Raw genomic sequence first — 27534 nt, forward strand, 5'->3', positions numbered from 1 at the left:
GCTTGAAGTTCAAACCCACATTCAGGAGTATGGGTTTTATCCTCCAGGTGATGGGGATCTTTGAGTAGGTGAGTGAGACGTTAGACTGCGAGAATAAAGGAGAACAAAGGACACTGAGGCTAAAGCATAAGAAGGATACAAGCGATTAAAGATGTAAAGGGGAATGAAGTACATTTAAAGAATCTAGAAGCTGTAGAGAGGCTAGAGAAGACCCTTTGGACACTGAGTGAAGGTCCTGACCCCTAGCTTCCAATCATTCCTTTAGACGGGAAGTGGGAATGTGGACTAGTGCGACTGAACTGAACTAACTGAACGGGGACTGTGGACAGATATGTTGGAGGGCTTTTTAACACTGGAAAATCAAGATTTTGGTGGGGGCGTGAGAACCAGTCTTTTGTTGTTGTTTTTGTTGTTGTTATTGTTATTGTTCAGTTGCTCAGTTGGGTCCAACTCTTTGCAACTCCACAGACGGCAGCATGCCAGGCTTCCCTGTCCTTCACCATCTTCCGGAGCTTGCTCAAACTCACGTCCATTGAGTCAGTATTGGCATCCAACCATCTCATTCTCTGTCATCTCTTTCTCCTTCTGTCTTCAATCTTTCCCAGCATCAGAGTTTTCTAATGAGTCGGCTCTTTGCATCAAAAGTTTTTCATGATAAAAAAAAGTACCCTATGGCAAATTTTCAGAGTAGAACAAGGAAAAGGTTAAATGGGATATAGGGAGATTTCACTCCAATTTGATAATAACTTCTGTCATTAACTTACAATTGTTATTAAAATTGTTGCCAACACCTTGCACAGACTGGGCTTTGTGTGTGATATTCAAAAATGTTAATTTCTTTCCTGTTCTCAGGGCCTAGGGAAGAAGGAATAAAAAGGTAATACTGCAGGCTAGGACAGGGTGGTAGTCTAAAGCTGTGTGGCTTTCTCAAACAACCTTGAAGAAAGTGCCCATTCCTGCTGGTGTTTTGAATTCAGTTCAGTCACTCAGTCGTGTCTGACTCTTTGCGACCCCAGCATGCCAGGACTGCAGCATGCCAGGCTTCCCTGTCCATCATCAACTCCCGGAGCTCACTCAAATTCATGTCCATTGAGTTCATCTTCTGTCATCCCCTTCTCCTCCTGCCTTCTATCTTTCCCAAATCATGGTCTTTTCCAATGAATTGGTTCTTCACATCAAGTGGCCAAAGTATTGGAGCTCCAGATTCAGCATCAGTCCCTCCAATGAATATTCAGGATCGATTTCCCTTAGGATTGACTGGGATTATCTCCTTTCAGTCCAAGGGACTCTCAAGAGTCTTCTCCAACTACACAGTTCGAAAGCATTAATTCTTTGGTGCTCAGCCTTCTTTATGGTCCAACTCGTACATTCATACACTACTGGATGCCGCGGCCAGCACAAGCAAGAGTCGTACCTGCACAGGGAGAGAACGGAGCGTCCCCGCTAAGAAAATAAGAGACAGACAAAAGATGGGGTTGAGAGGATCAGACCAAAATGGCTGATACCTTGCTTTATTGTGCTGCGGTATATATAGGGTAAAGTACGTAAGTCTGACTTAAGGCACTCACAAGGTTGTTTTTTAATCTCAGGATACAATCACCAGACCCTTACCATTGTATATAGAACACAATCAGAATATCTATCTTCTATGAAGTATACACAATAAGATAATCTATCTTCTATGAAATGTTGCCGAAACCAAACATCTTGGAGCCTTAAGGGTTACAAAAGTTCTTGAGGGTGGCGGGACAGGGAGCTTAGGCACATGTCCTAGGGCCCGGCATACCTGCCAGGGAGCTCCCAAGACTTAACCCTTCACGGGTCGTCCCCCGCAACTCCCCTCTCTTTATTTTTTTAAAAGCTCCATAAGATGTTGGTGTTGCAACATGTTTTTATGTATTAAAACTCTCATATGTAGAAATTCTTTAACAATACTACGAATAAGGCAAGGAGCTAAACAAATTATGATAAGCACAACAGTCAGAACCGCGCCCATAGCAATTATACTTTGCCACAGTGAATGAAGGCTAGGAAAGTTAGAAAATAAATTTTGTAAAAAATTATCGACGGTATCAGCTATATTCAAAGTAGCCTTTGGAGAATTTTCGATGTCAAGAATTTCATTATGCAATTGTAAAAGATCTAAAGAAACATTAGTATTAAACCAAATTCCTTGCAGATGTTTTTTCACCTTATCCCACGGAAAGTCAGAAGTATTATAAAGCTTTTTTGTAACACAAATCCATTTATAATTAGCATGGCATTGAATTTTCATGCGAAAATTAATGCTGTGAACTTGTTCTCCTAGAACTCTAACTACATCATATAAAGCGGATAATCTATCTTCTATTTTTTTATCTATATCTTCTTGAGTTCCCATTACTTTAGTAACATTATATGACAAGGAATCTACAGTATGAGCAGCTTGAATGGATTGTGCTAAAGATACAGAAGCAGTAACAGCAGTTGCTATAAGGGTGATTAAAGACACTATACCCAGAATAATCAGGCTCAGACCTCTTTTAGGACGGCTAAGAGCCGTATTAATGCGTTGTAACAATTCTAAAGCAGTTTCATCATACCATTCTTCAGTTATTTCAACAGGTAACATTACAAAAGCAGGTTGTTTTACTATTATAACTTGTTCTCCTTTGGCTACACCTCTAATGCAATTAGTAAGTATGCAATTAGAACAATTTAAATGATAAATATTCAATGGCAGTGTTATTTCCATATGGCCTTGTATCAACATGAATGGGTAAGGAACACAAGCTCGGGGATATAAAAATCCTGTAACTCCCACATCACCATATTTGCTTCCACTAATATTGGGCTGTAAATATAGGCTATTGCCATGACCAAAAGCAGCCAAAAGTTTCCACAGTTCAGTTTGAAATATAGGAGCAGTGTTTACAGAGAGAATGGGTGGATGCTGTCCTCGATATTCGGGGAAATCAGGTGTTCCTCCAGGTGCCCAGTCCCATAAAAGGGTGGTATCGGCATTGTTGATGTTGTACACTGATGCGACCCGTGCTCGACATAGAGTCCAAGGAGTGTCTATTCCTATGCCGATGCTTAGATGTTTGTCACAAAACGGAATGTCGAGAGGTCCGGTTCCATTACGGTATGATCTCTTTCCGGTTTTTTCATCAATGCCTGAAATAGTCACTCGAGGATAGGATATATCAGCTGACACCTGTATACAATGAGGATGCTGTGATTGATAAGAAAAGCACATAGGGTATTGAGTAGTAAGACCATAAAAGGAGATATTGGCTTGCTGAGGAGAAATGTGAATATCTGATTTTCCTCCTAAAATACTTGTATCATTAACATATACAGGTACTGTTTCTTTATCCCATCCTAAGGATTGAATCATAGGCGGATCAGGAATGTATGCCCAAAAAGCCGCAGCCGCCCCGTTTTGTATCCGCTGTAACAATAATAATAACATGATCAGTATTTTTGCAGGCGTCACTGGAGGTTGTACATGAGCCTCATTCCAAGCATATCGCATCAGCGCCTCAATTTGCCTCTGAGTAGGCAGCTCACTCGTGGGCTCGCTCAGTGTCATGCGTTGCATTTGATGTGTCAGGGAGTTCCTCTGCCGCGCGTACCAGCCTTTCCGGAATCCAGCGCGGCGCTTCGGCATCCTGTGGAAAAACACAAACATGCCCTCGTCCCCATATTAGTACAGGGTCTGGCCCATACCACAGATTGGTAAGTGGATCCTTCCATCGTACAAGCGGTTTTTTGCATGAGGATCGTTCTCCCCAAAAACGCTGGGCTGCTGAATTGCCTTCTGCGTCTAAAGTTAAAAAATTTAAAACATAAAGAGCATGGTTTAAGGCGTTATGCGGTGAGGGGCTATACAGTTCATTCCCCTTTTTTTGTTTTAATAATTGATGTTTAAGGCGTTGATGGGCTCGTTTCACAATACCTTGTCCCTGTGGATTATAAGGAATTCCTGTTTTATGATGAATTTGGAAAGAAAGACAAAAACGTTGAAAAGAACGGCTAGTATAACCAGGTCCATTATCTGTTTTAAGGGTTTGTGGGATTCCTGAAGTAGAAAAGCAAAACAGCAAATGTTGAATACAGTGACGTGTTGATTCTCCAGTGTGAAGGGAAGCCATGAGAAAATTGGAAAAAGTGTCAATAGAGACATGAACATATTTAAGACGCCCAAATTGAGGAATGTGAGTAACATCTGTTTGCCAGAGGTGATTAGGGCGTAAACCTCGAGGGTTGACACCATATTGAGGAAGAACAAAGAATTGAGGACAAGTAGAGCAAGATTTAACAATTTGCCGTGCAGCTTCACGGGAAATTTTAAATTGCAACCGTAAAGAATGACTATTTTGGTGATGTAAATCATGGGATTTTCGGGCTGCATCAATAGCTGATTGAAAAAACACTTGTTTAGTAAGAACGTCCGCAGTGTGATTGCCTTGTACCAGGGCACCAGGAAGGGTGGAATGTGCACGAATATGTCCAAAGAAACAGAGGTGTTGGCGGCAATGGAGAACCTGTTGAATCAATGTAAATAAGTTAAGAACTTCAGGAGAGGTGGTGCCGATAATTGGAACAGTTTCAATCATCTGTAAGGCACCGACCACATAGGAGCTGTCTGTAAATAAATTGAAGGAAGTAGGTACAGTTAGCAACGCTTGGTGGACTGCAAATAATTCCACAACTTGAGCAGAAGAAAAACTGGTTTGTGCGTAATAGGTTTGATGGTTAATGATTAAAGCTGCAGTTCCATTAGAAGATCCATCTGTAAATATAAGTGTTGCTTCGGGAACAGGTTGTCGGCGAACTATTTTTGGAAAAATAAAGGCATGAGAGCTAGCAAACTGTAACAATTTATCAGAAGGGTAATGATGAGTAATCTTTCCCGGGTAATTTGCAAAAGCTATAGACCAATTATCTGAAAATTGAAAAAGCCAATCTTGTTGTTCTAAAGCATAAGGAACACAAATGAAGGGGGGTTCCATACCAAAATATTGGATGGCCTCGTGACGTCCCTTTGCTACAATTTTTGCAACAAGTTCATAGTAAGGGAGCAGATGTTTAGTTGGAGTAGCAGACAAATATATCCATCGCAAAGGTTTATCTTGATAGAGAACCCCTGTGGGTGCTCGGGGGGTAGGAAGTATATACAAACCCCATGATCGTTGGTAATCACAATAAGTAATCTGTTGTTGTCTAATAGCTTCTTCTATTGATTGTAAAGCAGTTCGTCCTTCTAAAGAAAGTGTTCGGGGTGACGCAGGATCAGAGTCACCTTTAAGGATGTCAAATAATGGCTGCAAGGTATAAGTGGGTAATTTTAAATAAGGACGTATCCAATTAATGTCTCCTAAAAGTTTTTGAAAGTCATTTAGAGTCTTTAAATGGTCAGTCTGTAATTTTACTAATTGGGTATTATAAACGCGAGGGTATAAGGAGAAACCCAAATAATTATAAGGAAAATGAGTCTGAATTTTTTCATCAGCAATAACAAGACCATTAAGGCTTAAATGTTGTTTTAGAATCGAAAAAGCTTGATACAATAGATGTTCGTCAGCATGAGCTAGTAATATATCATCCATATAATGAACCAAATATAGCTGAGGAAAACGTTGACGAACCGGAGCTATTGCTGTAGCAACAAATTTTTGGCACAGCGTAGGGCTATTAGTCATTCCTTGCGGGAGAACTCTCCATTGATAGCGTTGCATAGGCTCTTTAAAATTAACAGAGGGTAAACTGAAAGCAAATCTTTTGCAATCTTGGGGTGCAAGAGGAATAGTGTAAAAACAATCTTTTAAATCTATAACAATGATATAGGATTTATCAGGTATAGCAGAAGGAGTGGGCAACCCAGGCGGCAATGGTGAATGGAGCGGTAGGACCGTAATGTGAGCAAGCAATCTTTAACTCTTTCAGTTGTTTAAAAGGCAGTGATTTATAATAACGCTGGTTGTTATTTTCAAAGACAGGAAAAGCAAGAGAAAAATCAGAGACAACCTCACCAAGTCGCTGTGCCTGTCTCAATGCCTTTTGCAGCGGAGACATGTTCTCAGACGGTGGAGGGGGCCCTGGAGGGGGATGGAGACCAGCCACAACAGAAGGAGCATAAGCAGGGGGAAGAGGCGGAGCAGAAGGAGATTTGGCATTGTTACTAGGAAGCTTGATTCCTGCGTTCTGTAAAGCAATAGTGAGGTTTTTAAAACATTCAACCAATTCATCTTTAGATGTTAACGCCCCTTTTTCTTGTGCTAAAAAACCCCAATCTTCTTGATGGTATTTAGCAGCTTCTTCGTCTAATTCTGCCTCATCTGTGGATGAAAGTAAATCATCATTATCCGAAGGACGCAATAAGTTAGAAAACGGAGGGTCGCTTTCAACCCCCTCGGGAACAGCATACCTGGGTTCCGAATCAGGAACATGGAGAGGATCTTCTTCCTGTTTTAATAAATTTCCTAAACGTTTTAATTCATCATTATCAAAGTCCAGGCAGTCACGAATTAGTGTCCAAAAGGATAAAGTTTCGACAGGGATTTTTTCAGGGCCATGTAACGTATAATGAGTCCGAATTTGTTCCCCTACCTTCTTCCATGTCTCTAAATTTACTGTACCTTCTCTGGGGAACCAAGGGCAAACTTCCTTGATGAATGAAAGAAAATTGATTAATTTAGGTTTAGAAACAGTAATTCCCCTATGTTTTAACATTACAGATAACATATGCACAAACAACTGACGACTATGCGTCTGTCCCATATTTATACTCTCAACTATATACCTTACTACTCCTCCTCAAATTAATTCACTTGTTTACTCATATACTTACTCTTTTCATTTAATAAGAGTAGTGGCGAGGAAAACTGTCGAGCTCGAGCCCCACGTTGGGTGCCACCTGCCGCAGCCAGCACAAGCAAGAGTCGCACCTGCACAGGGAGAGAACGGAGCGTCCCCGCTAAGAAAATAAGAGAGAGACAAAAGATGGGGTTGAGAGGATCAGACCAAAATGGCTGATACCTTGCTTTATTGTGCTGCGGTATATATAGGGTAAAGTACGTGACTTAAGGCACTCACAAGGTTGTTTTTTAATCTCAGGATACAATCACCAGACCCTTACCATTGTATATAGAACACAATCAGAATATCTATCTTCTATGAAGTATACACAATAAGATAATCTATCTTCTATGAAATGTTGCCGAAACCAAACATCTTGGAGCCTTAAGGGTTACAAAAGTTCTTGAGGGTGGCGGGACAGGGAGCTTAGGCACATGTCCTAGGGCCCGGCATACCTGCCAGGGAGCTCCCAAGACTTAACCCTTCACGGGTCGTCCCCCGCAACTGGAAAAACCATAGGTTTGACAAGATGGACTTTTGTCTGCAAAGCGATGTCTCTGCTTTTTAATATGCCGTCTAGATTGGCCATAGATTTTCTTCCAACTAGCAAGCATCTTTTAATTTCAAGGCTACAGTCACCATCTGCCGTGATTTGGGAGCCCAAGAAAAGAAAGTCTGTCACTGTTTCCATTGTTTCCCCATCTATTTGCCATGCAGTGATGGGACTGGATGCCAGGATCTTAGTTGTTCAAATGTTGAGTTTTAAGCCAGCTTTTACACTCTCTTCTTTCACTTTCATCAAGAGACTCTTCAGATTTTCTTTGCTTTCTGCCATAAAGGTGGTGTCATCTGCATATGTGAGGTTATTGGTATTCTCCCAGCAATCTTGATCTCAGCTTGTGCTTCATCCAACCTGGCATTTCACATGATGTACTCTGCATATAAGTTAAATAAGCAGGGTGACAATACACAGCCTTGATGTACTCCTTTTCCAATTTGAAACCAGTCTCTTGTTCCATGTCTGGTTTAACTGTTGCTTCTTGACCTGCATATAGATTTCTCAGGAGGCTGGTAAAGTGGTCTGGTATTCCATCTGTGTTTCCAAGGCAAAGTTAAATGAAGTTAAAAGGAGAGATGGACAAAGGAGTAAGTGCCTGGATGGGAAGGAGGAGGAACCTCTCTCTAGGAAAAGAAGGGTGGTCCCGGCTGAGGCTGGTTCTCCTTTTCTCACATCTGCATGAAGGAGCAGAATTTCTGACTGCAGGTCAGTTGTACTGTAATGTGATCACTGAACATGAGGCCTTCAGAGGATCTAGGGTGGTTCCCTAGGGTTGATCTTACTCCACTTGGGTCTTGGGAGGGGAAACTCCCAAGAGGGCACTGGCATGTCATCAGTGGGCAGTGCGAGGATATGAGGGTGACTCCACAGTGTCTGCACAAGCAACACCCCCTTTCATTTTCCTTTTGACACCACAGTAGTCAAAATCTCAAAGGATACTATCGAGGAGTATAAAGAGTGGGATGTAAGTTTTTCCTGGCTTTGAAGGAAGACAATATTGAACTTAAAGACAAAGGTAGGTGATACTTATGTAAGAGACAGGTGGGCTCCGGGTTAGACATTTACAATCAGCCTCCTGTTTTCCCTCTGAAATGGGAGTAATAACAGAAACGGAGTAAAGAGCCAGTGTTTGTCTCTCGTAAACACCTGAAGATAATAGTCATGGCAAGGGCAAACAGGGGCAAAATGCTGTTTGAGTAAAGGATTAAGGGATCTCCCTCCCCAATCTTTTGGGACAAGGGAGACACTACACATGGGCATAACATTTCCTTGTGGGTCAAAAGTTAGGGATAATGCTGTTACTGAGTCCAAGCTCGCTCTGCTCACCACACATCAGGTCAATGAATCTGAAAGACATTGTGTTGAGACAAGGAAAGTGACTTTATTCAGAAAGCCAGCTGACCAAGATGGCAGACTAGCATCTTAAAATAACCATGGTATCAGGGTCTGGATGCTGATCAGATAAGAGAGAAAGAAGCAATGGGGAACTAAAGTCAAAAAGCAGAATAGAGAGGGAGAGGCAGTGGGGAAGTAAAGTGAAAGGGTCTTCAGTGTTGCAAAGCATTTCCAAAAGAATGGCCAGCCTTTGGAAGACTCCTTCCAAAGAGGTCTTAATCTTAATCTTAATCCAAAGGGGTGTGTTAATCTTTTCTATTCATAGGTATGTATGCATGCATGCTAAATCACTTCAGTCGTGTCCAACTCTGTGGACTGTAGCCTGCCAGGCTCCTCTGTCCATGGGGATTCTCCAGGCAAGATACTGGAGTGGGTTGCCATTCCCTTCTCCAGGGCATCTTCCCAACCCAGATATTGAACCTTCATCTTTTATATCTCCTGCATTGGTAGACGGGTTCTTTACCACTAGCGCCACCTGGGGGAGTCATTCACAAGTGGGTAGGAAAAAATTATCTCTCTATGAGCTGAACAAAGGCACTTTAGTTTACAGTCGAGCAGAGGGGCAGGGTCCTCTGGCTCAAGCTATTAAGTATGATTATAATAACAAAAGCAACGAAAAGCAAGTCAAAGAAACAGTTTCCAACATGGAGTCAGAATTGGCTTCCTTCCTGCAGCAATGCCTCACATGCTAGCAAAGTAATGTTTAAAATTCTCCAAGCCAGGCTTCAACAGTATGTGAACCAAGAACTTACAGATGTTCAAGCTGGATTTAGAAAAGGCAGAGGAATCAGAGATCAAACTGCCAACATCTGTTGGATCATAAGAAAAGCAAGAGAGTTCCAGAAAAACATCTACTTCTGCTTTATTGAGTACGCCAAAGCCTTTAACTGTGTGTACCAAAACAATCTGTGGAAAATTCTTCAAGAGATGAGAATACCAGACCACCTTACCTGCCTCCTGAGAAATCTGTATGCAGGTCAAGAAGCAACAGTTAGAACCAGACATGGAAAAACGGACCGGGTCCAAATTGGGAAAGGAGTATGTAAAGGCTGTGTATTGTCACCCTGCTTATTTAACTTCTATGCAGAGTACATCATGCAAAATGCCAGGCTGGATGAAGCACAAGCTGGAATCAAGATTGCCAGGAGAATATCAATAACCTCAGATACGCAGGTGACACTCCCCTTATGGCAGGAAGTGAAGAGGAACTGAAGAGCCTCTTGATGAAAGGATAGTGAAAAACTTGATGAGAGGAGAGTGAAAAAAACTGGCTTAAAGCTCAACATTCAGAAAACTAAAATCACGGCATCCAGTCCCATCACTTTGAAAGGCTGTTGTTGAATTATGACGCCAGGATTCTTGGCCCCTGGAGTAGAAGAATTTATCCGGGGCCAGAGATGAGGCTTGATCGCTCAGAGCTTTTGTGTAATAAAGTTTTATTAAAGTATAAAGGAGATAGAGAAAGCTTCTGACATAGGCATCAGAAAGGGGCAGAAAGAGTACCCCCCGCTAGTCTTCAGCTGGATGTTATATAGTCACCAGCAGTCTGTTAATGAAAGAAAGGAATGTCTCAAAACTCAGAATGGCACCAGGCCCCTCACCCATAAGATGTATTTTCGGATAATCTTGGCACCAAATGGTTTATCTTGGGCCATAAAAGGATTAACTTGAATCTTGAAGAAGGGCAGAGTACCATACAAATAGTTTCATTTACATAGATTAGAGGAACAATACCTGAGTATAACATACTGATTTATCAAGTAGATTCTGAGCCCAAAAGGGAACCGACTTGAAGACAGAGTTTGGGGTAAATGCATAGTACATTAGCATAACTTAAGATAAACATTTCCATAAGAAAAAGGTAATGGTTAACTTCAAGTGAAACCAGGGGTCATTATAGCAACACAGAATTTTAAGAGAAACCTCCTTTTAAATCTGTATAGAGAAGGAAAAAACATCGCTAGTTTGTCTCCTCCTGCCACTTAAGAGAGATAAAAATGTCTGACATTTGCAGACTATTTCCTCGGTTTGGAGACCCCTGGCCTTCCTGCCTGTTACCCTCTCAACTTCATGGCAAATAAATGGGGAAACAATGGAAATGTTGGGGGAGTATGTAGTTTCCTTGGTTCTGTCTTGTCATAACAAAGATTTGAAATGGCAGACAGTGTTATAGCTCAGTTTCAGTTCAGTTTCATTTGGCAAATAAAGGACAGTGTACCCTTAAGCTGCGAGGGCAGGCTGACCCCAAAGAAAGGCCTCAATCCGTCTTGGCTTCCTCCTTTTGTACATTTGTCTCCTCCCCACCTTGAGCCTGCCCAGTGAAAATTGGGCTAGCCAAGAAGGGAGAGTATTTGTTTCACCTGAAGTTCTCACTCCAGTCCACAGATTTTCTTTTGTTCCTTTTTGTGGGCTTTTCCTTTTATTTGTCTTTTAGCCAGCCTTATTTTGGACTCCTTTTTCCTATTCTAACTACCTAACACTCCCCCCTCAAGAGATAGGAGGCCCAATTCTTTGGAAATAGGGACATCGAGGTCTCTCCCTGGCTACTTCCTGCTGAGCTGGGATGGCGAGGGGCACTGGGCCTCCCCCTCTTGCTAGTCTCAAGCCTCAGAGTCCTTATAGTGGTATCCATCTAAAGGTGATTGATATTTTCCAGGATTGGGTGTAGTTTTATATATCCTTGTTGAACCGGCACTGCATGTTGTAGCTTGTTGACCTGGGAAGAGACAAAATGGGTTAGACAAACGATAATACATGGAACAATCATAAGCAGCATCAATATGGTAATAACAGGGATTAGTAGGGGCATTCAGTTCAGTTCAGTTCAGTTCAGTCACTCAGTCGTGTCCGACTCTGTGCGACCGCATGAATTGCAGCAGGCTAGGCCTCCCTGTCCATCACCAACTCCCGGAGTTCACTCAAACTCACGTCCATCGAGTCGGTGATGCCATCCAGCCATCTCATCCTCTGTCATCCCCTTCTCCTCCTGCCCCCAATCCCTCCCAGCATTAGAGTTTTTCCAGTGAGTCAACTCTTCACATGAGATGGCCAAAGTATTGGAGCTTCAGCTTTAGCATCATTCCTTCCAAAGAAAACCCAGGGCTGATCTCCTTTAGGATGGACTGGTTGGATCTCCTTGCAGCCCAAGGGACTCTCAAGAGTCTTCTCCAACACCACAGTTCAAAAGCATCAATTCTTCTGCACTCAGGTTTCTTCACAGCCCATTTCTCACATCCATATATGAGTACTGGAAAAACTATAGCCTTGACTAGACGGACCTTTTTTGGCAAAATAGTGTCTCTGCTTTTGAATATGCTGTCTAGGTTGGTCATAACTTTTCTTCCTAGGAGTAAGTGTCTTCTAATTTCATGGCTGCAATCACATCTTCAGTGATTTTGGAGCATTAGACAACTCTAAATCCCTCCTTGCCAAGAGAAAGATTACAGCCACCCCAAGAACTCTCAAGCTCATTTTGTGAAATCATGTAGCATATTGATGTTTTTCTTGAGGACTGTGAAACTTTCTTTAACTTGACTGGAGGTATTTACCCAGAAACAACACATCTCATTCAAGATGGCTCAAGTCCCTCCTTGTTCGGGGATCAGGGGATCTATCGCCTGTCTATTTTGGAGTACAATCCCTGCCAAGCTGTGTTGGCTCTTTAGAGCTATCCTGAGAAATTTTATCCCTGGAAACTTAATTTTGGGGGTGTTCATTAAAATAGCACTCATTTATAGTCCTGAATAGGTAGCTGAGGTCCCCTAGGGCTCACAGATGTATTGAGTGTACTCTTCTGTTTTCTTCTATGCTTGACTCATGAGTAGTGAATCCAGGAGTCATGTCCTTGTAGCTTGACTGCTGTGAGGATAGAAAGTATTACAGTATATAAAGTATTCCCTGTGGGCTGGAGTTGAGCCTATGGGAACCCATATTTCCAGGCTTTAATTAGGACTTGAGTCCCTGGAGCATACAATGGTGGCTCTTTAGAATCTTTTAGGTCCTGGTTGACAGTCCACAAGCATATATCTTGTTGGAATTGCCCAATGGCCATGGTATAAGACTAGAGGGTCTGAGGGGTGGTCCTAAGATGGCAGTGAAATAGGACTGGGAGACGACTTTCTCCCCTACAAATTCATTGAAAGAACGTTTGAACGCTGAGAAAATTCCACAAAACAACTTCTTATTGCTGGCAGAGGACATCAGGCACACAGAAAGGCAGCCCATTGTCTTCAAAAGGAGGTAGGAAAAAATATAAAAGATAAAAAGAGAGACAAAAGAGGTAGGGATGGAGATCCGTCCTGGAAAGGGAGTCTTAAAACAGAGAGAAGTTTCCAAACACCTGGAAACACTCTCACTGGTGGGTCTGTGGCGAGCTTTGGAACCTCAGAGGGCAACATAACCACGAGGAAAAATAAATAAATAATTGATTAATTAAAAACCACAGATTACATGCCTAACAGCAACTCCCAGCTGAGAAGCAGCTCAGATGCTCTCACTGTCACTAGTAAGCGGGGACTGGACAGGGAGGCGCGAACTCCATTGCTTAGGGTAAGGACCAGGCCTGAATGCCCCAAGGGCAATCTGAGGGAACTACCTTGAGATAGCAAACCAGATTGTGGGATAGCTATCCTGCAAAAAGCCCTAACCTAAGAAACTTGCAGGCCCACTCACAGAACAAAGGACTGAGCAGAGCTAGCCGCTGCAGATTGACCCATCCCCCACGGAAGACAGGCAGGTGAGGGCAGCCAGAGCTGGAAGGGGGCAATCGTAGCCCCAGAGAGGCATCCTCTACCAAACTTCAAGCAGGCTTCATTGCTAACCAAGACTCCTTATGGTGGAAATAAATGAAGCAGAGAGGAAAACATAATTAAAACAAATGAGGACAACTTCAGAGACCTCTGAGTCAATGTTAAATGCCCCAACATTCGAATCATAGGAGTCCCAGAAGCAGAATACAAAAAGAAAGGCCATGAGAAAATACTTGAGGAGATAATAGTTGAAAACTTCCCTAAAATGGGGAAAGAAATAGTGACCCAAGTCCAAGAAACCCAGAGTTTCCCAACCAAACAGGATAAACCAAAGGTGAAACACCCCAAGACACATATTAATCAAATTAACAAAGAACAAATATTAAAAGCAGCAAGGGAAAAACAACAAATAACACACAAAGGATTCCCATAAGGAAAACAGCTGATCTTTCAATAGAAACTCTTCAGGCCAGAAAGAAATGGCTGCTGCTGCTGGCAAGTCACTTCAGCTTCAGTCACATCCGATTCTGTGCTACCCCATAGATGGCAGCCCAACAGGCTCCCCCATCCCTGGGATTCTCCATGCAAGAACACTGGAGTGGGTTACCATTTCCTCCTCCAATGCATGAAAGTGAAAAGTGAAAGTGAAGTCATTCAGTCCTGTCTGACTCTTAGCGACCCCATGGACTCCAGCCTACCAGTCTCTTCTGGCCATGGGATTTTCCAGGCAAGAGAACTGGAGTAGAGTGCCATTGCCTTCTCCAGAAGGGAATGGCAGGACATGCTTAAAGTGATGAAAGAAAAAAACCTACAGTGCAGATTACTGTACCTAGCAAGGATCTCATTCAAATATGAAGGAGAAATCAAAAGCTTTACAGACAAGCAAAAGCTGAGAGGATTCATCACCACCAAACCAGATCTTCGACAAACGCGAAAGGATCTTCTCTAGACAGGAAACACAGAAAGGGTGTATAAACTCAAACCCAAAACAACAAATTAAATGGCAACAGAATCATACTTATCAATAATTACCTTAAATGTAAATGGGTTGAATGCCCCAACCAAAAGACAAAGACTGGCTGAATGGATATAAAAACTAGACCCCTATATATGTTGTCTACAAGAGACCCACCTCGAAACAAGGACACATTCAGATTGAAAGTTAAGGGCTGGGAAAAGATATTCCATGCAAATAGAGACTGAAAGAAGCAGGAGTAGCAATACTCATGTCAGATAAAATAGACTTTAAAATAAAGGGCATGAAAAAAGACAAAGAAGAACAATACATAGTGATCAAAGGATCAATCCAAGAAGAACATACAAAATTTTTAAATATTATACACCCAAGATAACAGAAGCAGAAGATATTAAGAAGAGGTGGCAAGAATACATGGAAGAACTGTACAAAAAAGATCTTCACGACCCAGATAATCATGATGATGTGATCACTAATCTAGAGCCAGACATCTTAGAATGTGAAGTCAAGTGGGCCTTAGAAAGCATCACTGAGAACAAAGCTAGTGGAGGTGATGGAATTCCAGTTGAGCTGTTTCAAATCCTGAAATATGATGCTGTGAAAGTGCTGCAATCAATAGGCCAGCAAGTTTGGAAAACTCAGCAGTGGCCACAGGACTGGAAAAGGTCAGTTTTCATTCCAATCCCAAAGAAAGGCAATGCCGAAGAACGCTCAAACTACCACACAATTGCACTCATCTTACATGCTAGTAAAGTAATGCTCAAAATTCTCCAAGCCAGACTTCAGCAATACGTGACTGTGAACTCCATGATGTTCAAGCTGGTTTTAGAAAAGGCAGAGGAACCAGAGATCAAATTGCCAACATCCACTGGATCATGGAAAAAGCAAGAGAGTTCCAGAAAACATCTATTTCTGCTTTATTGACTATGCCAAAGTCTTTGACTGTGTGGATCACAATAAACTGTGGAAAATTCTGAAAGAGATGGGAACACCAGACCACCTGACCTGCTTCTTGAGAAATCTGTATGCAGCTCAGGAAGCAACAGTTAGACCTGGCATGGAACAACAGACTGGTTCCAAATAGGAAAAGGAGTACGTCAAGGCTGTATATTGTCACCCTGCTTATTTAACTTCTATGCAGAGTACATCATGTGAAACGCTGGACTGGAAGAAACACAAGCTGGAATCAAGATTGCCAGGAGAAATATCAATCACCTCAGATATGCAGATGACACCACCCTTATGGCAGAAAGTGAAGAGGAACTCAAAAGCCTCTTGATGAAAGTGAAAGAGAAGAGTGAAAAAGTTGACTTAAAGCTCAACATTCAGAAAACAAAGATCATGGCATCTGGTCCCATCACTTCATGGGAAATAGATGGAGAAACAGTAGAAACAGTGTGAGACTTTATTTTTCTGGGCTCCAAAATCACTGCAGATGGTGACTGCAGCCATGAAATTAAAAGACGCTTACTCCTTGGAAGAAAAGTTATGACCAACCTAGATAGTATATTCAAAAGCAGAGACGTTACTTTGCTGACTAAGGTCCGTCTAGTCAAGGCTATGGTTTTTCCTGTGGTGATGTATGGATGTGAGAGTTGGACTGTGAAGAAGGCTGAGCGCTGAAGAATTGATCCTTTTGAACTGTGATGTAGGAGAAGACTCTTGAGAGTCCCTTGGACTGCAAGGAGATCTAACCAGTCCATTCTGAAGATCAGCCCTGGGATTTCTTTGGAAGGAATGATGCTAAAGCTGAAGCTTCAGTACTTTGGCCACCTCATGCAAAGAGTTGACTCATTGGAAAAGACTCTGATGCTGGAGGGATTGGGGGCAGGAGGAGAAGGGGACGACCCAGGATGAGATGGCTGGATGGCATCACGGACTAGATGGACATGAGTCTGAGTGAACTCCGGGAGTTGGTGATGGACAGGGAGGCCTGGCATGCTGCGATTCATGGGGTTGCAAAGAGTTGGACACGACTGAGCGACTGAACTGAACTTAAAATAGGAGCACCGTAATATGTAAGACAAATGCGAACAAGTATGAAAGGGGAAATTAACAATAACACAGTAATAGTGGGAGACTTTAATACCCCACTCACATCTATGGATAGATCAACTAAACAGAAAATTAACAAGGAAACACAAACTTTAAATGATAAAATAGACCAGTTAGACCTAATTGATATCTATAGGACATTTCACCCCAGAAGAATGAATTTCACCTTTTTCTCAAGTGCACACGGAACCTTCTCCAGGACAGATCACATCCTGGGGCATAAATCTAGCTTTGGTAAATTCAAAAAAATTGAAATCTTTCCGAGCATCTTTTCTGACCACAATGCAGTAAGATTAGATCTCAATTACAGGAGAAAAACTATTAAAAATTGCAACATATGGAGGCTGAACAACATGCTGCTGAATAATCAACAAATCACAGAAGAAATCAAGAAAGAAATCAAAATATGCATAGAAATGAATGAAAATGAAAACACAACAACCCCAATCCTATGGGACACTGTAAAAGCAGTGCTAAGGGGAAAGTTCATAGCATTACATGCTTACCTCAAGAAACAAGAAAAAGTCAAATAAATAACTTAACTCTACACCCAAAGCAACTAGAAAAGGAAGAAAATAAGAACCCCAGGGTTATTAGAAGGGAAAAATCTTAAAATTTTGGGCACAAATAAATGCAAAAGAAACAAAAGAGACCATAGCAAAAATCAACAAAGCCAAAAGCTGGTTCTTTAAGAAGATAAATAAAATCGACAAACCATTAGCCAGACTCATCAAGAAACAAAGGGAGAAGAACCAAATCAACAAAATTAGAAATGGAAAGATGACAACAGACAACACAGAAATACAAAGGATCGTAAGAGACTACTATCAGCAAATATAAGTCAATAAAGTGGACAACTTGGAAGAAACGGACAAATTCTTAGAAAAGTACAACTTTCCAAAACTGAACCAGGAAGAAATAGAAAATCTTAACACACCCATCACAAGCACGGAAATTGAAACTATAATCAGAAATCTTCCAGCAAACAAAAGCCCAGGTCCAGATGGCTTCACAGCTGAATTCTACCAAAAATTTAGAGAAGAGCTAACACCTATCCTACTCAAACTCTTCCAGAAATTTGCAGAGGAAGGTAGACTTCCAAACTCATTCTATGAGGCCACCATCACCCTAATACCAACACCTTACAAAGATGCCACGAAAAAGGAAAACTACAGGCCAATATCACTGATGAACATAGATGCAAAAATCCTTAACCAAATTCTAGCAAACAGAATCCAGCAACATATTTAAAACTCATACATCATGACCAAGTGGGCTTTATCCTAAGGATGCAAAGGTCCTTCAATATCTGCAAATCAATCAATGTAATACACAACATTAACAGATTGAAAGATTAAAAACTATATGATTATCTCAATAGATGCAGAGAAAGCCTTTGACAAAATTCAATATCCATTTATGATAAAACCCTCAACATAATCAAAACTTTATATGACAAATCCACAGCAAACATTGTCCTCAATGGTGAAAAATTGAATTCATTTCCCCTAAAGTCAGGAACAAGACAAGGGTGCCCACTCTCACCACTACTGTTCAACATAGTTTTGGAAGTTTGGGCTACAGCAATCAGAGCAGAAAAAATAAAAGGAATCCAGACTGGAAAAGAAGAAGTAAAGCTCTCACTGTTTGCAGATGACATGATCCTCTACATAGAAAACCTTGAAGACTCCACCAGAAAATTACTAGAGGTAACCAATGAATATAGCAAAGTGAAAGTGAAAGTGAAGTCGCTCAGTCCTCTTCAACTCTTTGCGACCCCGTGGACTGTAGCCCTCCAGGCTCCTCTATCCATGAGATTCTCCAGGCAAGAACACTGGAGTGGGTTGCCATTTCCTTCTCCAAGTTGCAGGATATAAAATTAACACAGAGAAATCCCTTTCATTCCTATACACTAACAATGAGAAAACAGAAAGAGAAATTAAGGAAACAATTCCATTCACCATTGCAATGAAAAGAAACAAAAGACCTATGTATAGAAAACTATAAAACACTGATGAAAGAAATCAAAGAGGACACAAAAAGATGAAGAAATACACCATGTTCATGGATCAGAAGAATCAATATAGTTAAAATGAGTATACTACCCAAAGCAATCTATAGATTCAATGCAATCCCTATCAAGCTACCAACAGTATTTTTCACAGAGCTAGAACAAATAATTTCCGAATTTGTATGGAAATACAAAAACATCTCGAATAGCCAAAGTAATCTTGAGAAAGAAGAATGGAACTGGAGGAATTAACCTGCCTGACTTCAGGCTCTACTACAAAGCTACAGTCAAGACAGTATGACACTGCCACAAAGACAGAAATATAGATCAATAGAACAAAATAGAAAGCCCAGAGATAAATCCATGCACCTATGGAAACCTTATCTTTGACAAAGGAGGCAAGAATATACAATGGAGAAAAGACCGTCTCTTTAACAAGTGGTGCTGGGAAAACTGGTCAACCACTTGTAAAAGAATGAAACTAGAACACTTTCTAACACCATACACAAAAATAAACTCAAAATGGATTAAAGATCTAAATGTAAGACCAGAAACTATAAAACTCCTAGAGGAAAACATAGGCAAAACACTCTCCAACATAAGTCATAGCAGGAGCCTCTATGATCCACCTCCCAGAGTGTTGGAAATAAAAGCAAAAATAAACAAATGGAACCTAATAAAAATTAAAAGCTTTTACACAACGAAGGAAACTATAAGCAAAGTGAAAAGATAGCCTTCATAATGGAAGGAAATAATAGCAAATGAAGCAACTGACAAACAACTAATCTCAAAAATATACAAACTGCTACTCCAGCTCAATTCCAGAAAAATAAACTACCTAATCAAAAAATGGGCCCAAAAATTAAACAGACATTTCTCCAAAGAAGACATACAGATGGCTAACAAACACATGAAAAGATGCTAAACATCACTCATTATCAGAGAAATGCAAATCAAAACCACAATGAGGTACCATTTCATGCCAGTCAGAATGGCTGCTATCCAAAAGTCTACAAGCAGTATATGCTGGAGAGGTTGTGGAGAAAGGGAACCCTCTTACACTGTTGGTGGGAATGCAACCTAGTACAGCCACTATGGAGAACAGTGTGGAGATTCCTTTAAAAACTGGAAATAGAACTGCCATACGACCCAGCAATCCCACTGCTTGGCATACACACCAAGGAAACCAGAATTGAAAGAGACACATGTACCCCAATGTTCATCACAGCACTGTTTACAGTAGCTAGGACATGGAAGCAACCTAGATGTCCATTGGAGACGAATGGATAAGAAAGCTATGGTACTTATACACAATGGAATATTACTCAGCTATTGAAAAGAATGAACTTGAATCAGCTCTAATGAGGTGGATGAAACTGGAGCCAATTATACAGAGTAAAGTATTTCAGAAAGAAAAACACCAATATAAGGCATATATATGGAATTTAGAAAGACGGTAACAACGACCCTATATTTGAGACAGCAAAAGAGAGACAGATGTAAAGAACAGACTTTTGGACTCTGTGGGAGAAGGCGAGGGTGGGATGATTTGAGAGAATTGCACTGAAACATGTATATTACCATATGTGAAGTAGATCGCCAGTCCAGGTTTGGTGCATGAGACAGGGTGCTCAGGGCCAGTGCACTGGGATGACCCTGAGGGATGGTGTGGGAAGAGAGGTGGGAGGGGTTTTTAGGATGGGGAACATATGTACACCCATGACTGATTCATGTCAATGTATGGCAAAAACCACTACAATATTGTAAACTAATTAACCTCCAATTAAAATAAATAAATGTAAAATGTTTTAAATCTGCTGTTGTATTTTAGTTCTTCTGTTCTTGTCCTTTTTTACCCCCTACACACTATATTTCTTTTATTACTTGTTTTAAATGACTGAATTATGATGTGTCTGGTGTAGTTTTCATATTTCTTGTGCTTTAGTTGGTTGAGTTTTTCTATATGTGGGTTTAAAGCTTTCATCAATTTTGGAAACTTTTCAGCCAATAGTTCCTCAGCTATTTTCTCTGTTCTCTTGTCTCTCACTTCTTTGGGGACTTCAGTTACATAAATTGTAGTAATCTTAAAGTTACCAGACCACCTGACCTGCCTCTTGAGAAATCTGTATGCAGGTCAGGAAGCAACAGTTAGAACTGGACATGGAACAACAAACTGGTTCCAAATAGGAAAAGGAGTACGTCAAGGCTGTATATTATCACCCTGCTTATTTAACTTCTATGCAGAGTACATCATGAGAAACACTGGACTGGAAGAAACAAAAGCTGGAATCAAGATTGCCAGGAGAAATATCAATAACCTCAGATATGCAGATGACACCACCCTTTTGGCAGAAAGTGAAGAGGAACTAAAAAGACTCTTGATGAAAGTGAAAGTAGAGAGTGAAAAAGTTGGCCTTAAGCTCAACATTCAGAAAACGAAGATCATGGCATCTGGTCCCATCACTTCATGGGAAATAGATGGGAAACAGTAGAAACAGTGTCAGACTTTATTTTTGGCGGCTCCAAAATCACTGCAGATGGTGACTGCAGCCATGAAATTAAAAGATGCTTACTCCTTGGAAGAAAAGTTATGACCAATCTAGAGAGCATATTCAAAAGTAGAGACATTACTTTGCCGACTAAGGTCCGTCTAGTCAAGGCTATGGTTTTTCGAGTGGTCATGTATGGATGTGAGAGTTGGACTGTGAAGAAAGCTGAGCGCTGAAGAATTGATGCTTTTGAACTGTGGTGTTAGAGAAGACTCTTGAGAGTCCCTTGGACTGCAAGGAGATCCAACCAGTCCGTTCTGAAGGAGATCAGCCCTGGGATTTCTTTTGGAAGGAATGATGCTAAAGCTGAAGCTCCAGTACTTTGGACACCTCATGCGAACAGTTCTCATTGGAAAAGACTGATGCTGGGAGGGATTGGGGGCAGGAGGAGAAGGGGACGACCCAGGATGAGATGGCTGGATGGCATCACCGACTCGAAGGACGTGAGTCTGAGTGAACTCCAGCAGTTGGTGATGGACAGAGAGGCCTGGCGTGGTGCGATTCATGGGGTCGCAAAGAGTCAGACACTACTGAGCGACTGAACTGAACTGAACTGAAAGTTGCTTCAAAGCTCTCTGATGCTGTTTATTTTTTCCCCCACAGTTTATTTTCTTTTTTTTTAAGTTATGAGTGTTTTGCATAGTTTCAGTTGCTATTTCTTCAATTTCACTGATTTTTTTTTCTTTTGTTGTATCTAATTTACTATTATATCCATCCAATATACCTTTTATCCATTTCTAGGTGTTTGATGTGGATCCTTTTATATTTTCCATGACTTTACTTAACATGCTCAATATTCTTTAGCTTCTTGAGTATATCCGCCGTGGTTGTAGTAACCATTTCAAAGTCTTTGCCTGTTAATTCTGTCATCTGTTTTTGTGTGTGTGTTTCTACTGATTGATTTTTCCCCCTCACTGTGGAACATATTTTCCTGCTTCTTTGTACATCTGGAAATTTTTAATTGAATGTAGATTCTTAACTGTCTGAGCCACCAGGGAAGCCAAATTGGATGTCTGATGCTGTAAATTTAACCCTGTTGAGTGCTGAATATTTTTATATTTTTTAAAATATTCTTGCATTGTTTTGGGACATTGTTAAGTTACTTGAAAGCAGTTTGATCCTTTGAAGCCTTGCTGTTCAGCTTTGTTAGCTGAGATCATATCAGCCTTTAGGCCATAGTTCATTTTCCGCACTACCACAGCAGTACCCTCTTCAATGCCCTATTCATGTCATCTGAATTAGGAGGTAACTCTACTCCAGTAGGTGAGGACACAAATTAATCTTGGCTCAGTTTGAAGGTCAAGCATTGTTCTCTAAACCTGATCAGTATTGTCAACATTCAGCAGAAACTTGGAGGGGGTTGTCATGAAGATTTCCAGAGTTCTCTCTGTGTAGCTCTACCCTGTGACCTCTGGCTACCCAGGCCCAACTCTCTCTTCCCAACTTGGGAAGACTGTTGGGCTCTGGTTGGATACCCTGTCCCTATGCCATGTCCTGGAAATTCTGTCTAGAGTTGAAACAATCATAGAATTCACCTACAATAGGATCCCCTACACACACACCAGAAATTAATCTTCTACTGCCTGATGTCCAATGTCTGAACACTGCTTCATTTATTGTGTCTTGTTTGCAGTTGTTTGAGGCAGGAGAGTAAATCTGGTTCCTGCTCCTCTAAGTATGCTAAAACATGAAGGTCCCCCTTGCTGTCAGCACTCGCTGAGCACCTCATGCATACTAGGCATTGACCTCAGTGCAAGGATGCTGACATACATGAGACATGCACTGGGTCCCTGGGGATTCCTCAGTCTTGCTGGAGAAATACAATGATTCCTATGTAGTAATTTTCACGTGGTGCTTACAGAGCACCATTGAAGAGGAGGATGAAGACTTTCAGAGAAGGAGCAAGTAACACTTTCCAGATATCTGACAATAGGGTCAGTAGGCATTTTTCAGGTTGGAGAAGGTGTGGGGAAGAAATTGTAGCCCAGGTAGAAGAAATGGTAAGAGCAAAAACAGAGCAGCAGAGTGGTGAGCTCCCAGAGGGCAGGATCCCCATTATATTGATCTTCATAGATGTGAAATATTTGTCAGGTGATTGGAAGTATGTTGTTTGTTCTGGGAATCAGTAGAACAGAGTGCTGGTGGAGTCCACAGCTCATAGGAGAGTGAAGGGAGATTTCCATGAAAGAATCGGCTCTAGGTACACTGCTGCAGAGTTTTGAATGTCAAACCAAGGAATACAAGATTGAATGTGATACTAAACACTGGGTTTTTTTAAAAATATTTTTCAGCAGTGTATGAGAGCTCTGACTGACTGTGGTCTCTGGATATTTCTGAGGAGTGTGGAAGAGGGCTGGAGAAGGCTGAATCTGATAAAAGCAAGTGGGCAGCTGCTGGAGAGCCTGGCTTCTGGTGGATATTCTGCACTAGGAGTCCAGAGGTCACTTCAGCTCTAATACAGAACTACCCCCTCTCACCTGTGTGGTAAGGGCCTTTGTAGATTTCTGCCTAAGTCATGAGATTTGAGGAGGTTCTGCTCTGGTTTTCTCCTTTTCTGTGGCTACACTGTTGCCCCAACATGCCCACTTCTCCTGTACCTACAAGTTTATAGGGTCAGACATTACTAGCAGGTGTAGGATCTGGAGCTGCCCCCACTCTATAGCAGCCTAGGATGACCCCAGGTCAGCAAGAAGAGCAGTCTCATGATCCTGAACTTTGAACAGATACACTTGAGTGACCCTATACAGACTCCTGTTATTTGTCCTGACTGTGTCTTTAACTCGACCTTTGTATTGATTTTTCCTTAAGGAAGGTTGAATCTGTTTCCTCAACTTGGTCTGCAGATGAGAAAGTATGGTGTGGGGTGGAGACTGCCAGCTGCAGAGTGATATCCTTTTTGAGTCATCTCAACAGTTGGGATGGAATAAAAAGAAATGAAAGTTCCACATGTAATAGCTTAAGATGGTTTTCAAGTCAGAGTCAGAGGCCAGACAATGAAGAGACTTCTCTTAAGTGGTGGAATTGCATTTTGCTCTCAGGAAGTTTCAGGGAGGGCTACATGTTAGAGGACCTGTTTCTTGGCCTCTGTAGTGATTAAAGCTGAATGCTATGGATCTGAGTTCCATCCAGCCATCTGAGTTCTGTCATTCTCTTGACTGATGTGGTCTCTGGAGGAATCTGAAGTTTTCTCTCTTTAATGTCCATGTGAGAAGGGCTTGAGTTGCAGAGGTAGGAATGGACTGAGTGTGGAAGCTCAGCCATGGTGATGAAAATCGTGACCCTTTATTGAGTCTGGCCTGAGAGCAGGGCATTTGTCTTCCCCAGAACTAACTCATTTCCTCCTTATAAACCCCCTACCAAAGAGAGTGAGGGAAAAAAAAGAGAGAGAGAGAGGTATGCATAGAAGAAGTAAGCTACTTCTGTACTTCCTTGCTCCCTCTCCCAAAGACTCCTTCTGCCCTCCCAGGTTCTCTGTAAGGACCACATAGCATTTACCATGCAGAGCCCTCCCTCCATCCCTCTGTGCCCTGCAGGTGAGGCATCAAAACTGCAGATGAAGAATCCTAGCTGGAGTCAGCAGAGGTGAAGGATTAGGGCATTGGGTTTCCAACTGCTCTCAGGAAAGGTCCCTTGGGAGCTCCCTTGTGGTCAAAGGAAAGACTGAGCTGGGAGAGAAGGGCTCTCCCTCTTCCCAGCTCTCCCTCCTCCTCCCCCTAGAGCATGGCCTCTGTGATGTGTCCTGAGTGCTGAGGGGTTGAAAAGTTTGGAAAACAACAAGAGTGGGCACAGCAGGCACGTTGGAAAAGAGGATGGAGGGGCAGATCCCGACAGCACGTCAGGCTGTGCTTAGACAGCTCCCAGGTGGAAAGTGAAGGGAGTTTTAAGCAGAAGATGGAGGGAGGAGATGGTGAGCTTCAGGAAAGGGTGGAGATGTGCCCTGCTTAGTTGCTTAGTCATGGCCAACGCTTTGCAATCCCTTGGACTGTAGCCCCCCAGGCTCCTTTGTCCATGGAATTCTCTAGGGAAGAATACTGGAGTGGGTTGCCATTCCCTACTCCAGGGCCTCTTCCTCACCCAGGAATCAAACCTGGATCTCCTGTATTGCAGGTGGATTCTTTACCAGCTGAGCTACCAGGGAGTTAGCTGGAAGTAATTTTTTTTTTTATTAATCCTAAGTTTAGTGATTGCAGCCATGAAATTTAAAAATGCTTACTCCTTGGAAGGAAAGTTATGACCAACCTAGACAGCATATTCAAAGGCAGAGACATTACTTTGCCAACAAAGGTCTGTTTAGTCAAGGCTGTGGTTTTTCCAGTGGTCATGTATGGATGTGAGAGTTGGACTGTGAAGAAAGCTGAGCACCAAAGAATTGATGGTTTTGAAGTGTGGGGTTGGAGAAGACTCTTGAGAGTCCCTTGGACTGTAAGGAGATCCAACAAATCCATTCTAAAGGAGATCAGTCCTGGGTGTTCTTTGGAAGGACTGATGCTAAAGCTGAAACTCTAATACTTTGGCCACCTCATGCGAAGAGTTGACTTATTGGAAAAGACCCTGATGCTGGGAGGGATTGGGGGCAGGAGGAGATGACTGAATGGCATCACTCACTCGATGGATGTGAGTTTGGATGAACTCCAGGAGTTGGTGATGGACAGGAAGGCCTGGAGTGCTGAGATTCATGGGGTCGCAAAGAGTCAGACATGACTGAGTGACTGAACTGAGCTGAACTGAAGTTACCTGGATATTGCAGATATGAAGACTCATTTGGAGTTTACAGAAGGGCAGCGAAGGATGCATAATAGTTACCAAACCACAAGTCCATGTGCCCGATGTTCAGTGAGGCCAAACAATACCAAAACATCAGAGCTTAGAGCAGAGAAAGATTTACTTCATGGCCCTGCAAGAAAATGGATGGCTCATGCCTTAAAAACCCCAAACTCCCACAAAGCTTTCAGGAAAGCCCTTTCATAGGAAAAGGGAGGGAGGGCCTTGGTTAATTGTTGCAAACTTCTTGATGTCAGATCATTTGTTCTTGAGGTCAGGGCATAATGACGTTCCTGTAAATCTCTTCCAAAATAATGTCATTATCTGTTCTGACAAGAAAGGGCAAGGTCCCAAGGTACCATTTTCTCCCTCTCCAGTCCCAGTCCTGGCTGGAGACAGATCTCAGTTGGCAGCTTCTTTATGGCCAGGTTCTCAGACCCAGCCCAGCTGTTATTGCTGACAGAGGCAGGTGCCCAGGACCTAACTGGCCCTCAGGCTCCTCAGCCCACCAAAATGAAGATGATGGGGAGGTGGGGGGAGGGATGTGTGACTGGCATCCTTCAGACTGTGACCCAGGCTGGCTACTGCTGCCATTAGGCTGAAGAGACAGGAATGGGGAGAGCTTCACCATCGGCTGAAGGTCTAGCCCAAGGCTACTGGGAGACCTTGGCGAGGGCTCTGGAGCCCTGAGGGATAGAGCACTTAACCTGTTCCCTGGGCTGCCAGCTCATCTGCTGGCCTGAAGCTGGGGAGCCAGAGGACCCCATGTAGAACTCCAAGATCTGCCTCATACCTCACTTCAGTCTGAGGACCACACTTGGGCAACTGTTGGCTGAATGGTCACTCACTGACAGTTGCTTGCTCAAGGGAGGGGCCCACTGTGGTGCCAACCAGTGGCTGAGCAGAACCCCTAATGGTCCAGGGGTAACTGGTGCCTGATAACTACCTGAGGGGCAATTACTTACAGCAATGCCACCTGCTAAGGACTGTACTTCACAGCATTCTGTTACAAAATTAGTCCCGTTTTACCATCAAGAAGCAAAATTAAGAGGCTGAATAATTTGCCCAAAGTCACAGAGCCAGTAAAAGGTCAAGCTAGGATTTAAATCTAGAATCAGATTTAAATTAAATTTAAATCCCAATTTAACTGTTCTTTAAATTGGGCTCTGAAGCCCTGAACTCTTTCCACTGTCTTTCAGACTGTCTTAACTATTTAGCACTGGGGAGTGTGAAGGAATCTCCAATTTTAATCACAACTCCGGAAATTTGTAGAAAGGAAGAAAGCTAAAAAAATTCTCCCTACTGAGGTGTACTGGGCAACTTTTCAGATTGGCGAGGCAAGTCAGTTGCATGGTGTTTGGGGGCAAGGGAAAAAGCACATGATGGGTGGCTTGCTTTTGCCAAGTCCTGTGGAAAGTTAGGTTACTGAATGTTAGGTTACATTTTCTTAAACTTTTACTTATGTGTCTATTTTGGCTGTGCTGGGTCTTTGTTGCTGCTTGGGCTTTTCTCTAGTTGTGCAGATGAGGTCTACTCTCTACTTGTGGTGCACAGGCTTCTCATTGTGGTTGCTTTTTGTCGTGGAGCATGGGTTCTAGGGCACGTGAGCATCAATGATTGTGGCTCCCAGGCTCTAG

General features: G+C 42.2%; 1 protein-coding gene across 3 annotated transcripts; it reads right to left on the reverse strand.

The window, feature by feature from the left end:
• Window positions 1-1470: 1470 nt before the first annotated feature.
• LOC121817495 (endogenous retrovirus group K member 9 Env polyprotein-like) lies at window positions 1471-6085 on the reverse strand. 3 transcript variants are annotated; one of them, XM_042237828.2, is made up of 2 exons: window positions 6018-6085; window positions 1471-3433 (listed from the first exon to the last, which is right to left on the reverse strand). In XM_042237828.2, the coding sequence occupies exon 2, from the start codon at window positions 3377-3379 to the stop codon at window positions 1847-1849; it is 1533 nt and encodes a 510-aa protein (XP_042093762.1). In that variant the 5' UTR covers window positions 3380-3433; window positions 6018-6085; the 3' UTR covers window positions 1471-1846. The 3 variants fall into 3 exon arrangements, with proteins under 3 accessions (XP_042093762.1, XP_060260284.1, XP_060260285.1); XM_060404301.1 differs by having other exon boundaries at window positions 1471-3653; XM_060404302.1 differs by having other exon boundaries at window positions 1471-3653; window positions 6013-6085.
• Between the last annotated feature and the right edge of the window lie 21449 nt (window positions 6086-27534).

Source organism: Ovis aries, chromosome 21, assembly GCF_016772045.2.
Source record: "Ovis aries strain OAR_USU_Benz2616 breed Rambouillet chromosome 21, ARS-UI_Ramb_v3.0, whole genome shotgun sequence".
NCBI classification, from domain to species: Eukaryota; Metazoa; Chordata; class Mammalia; order Artiodactyla; family Bovidae; genus Ovis; species Ovis aries.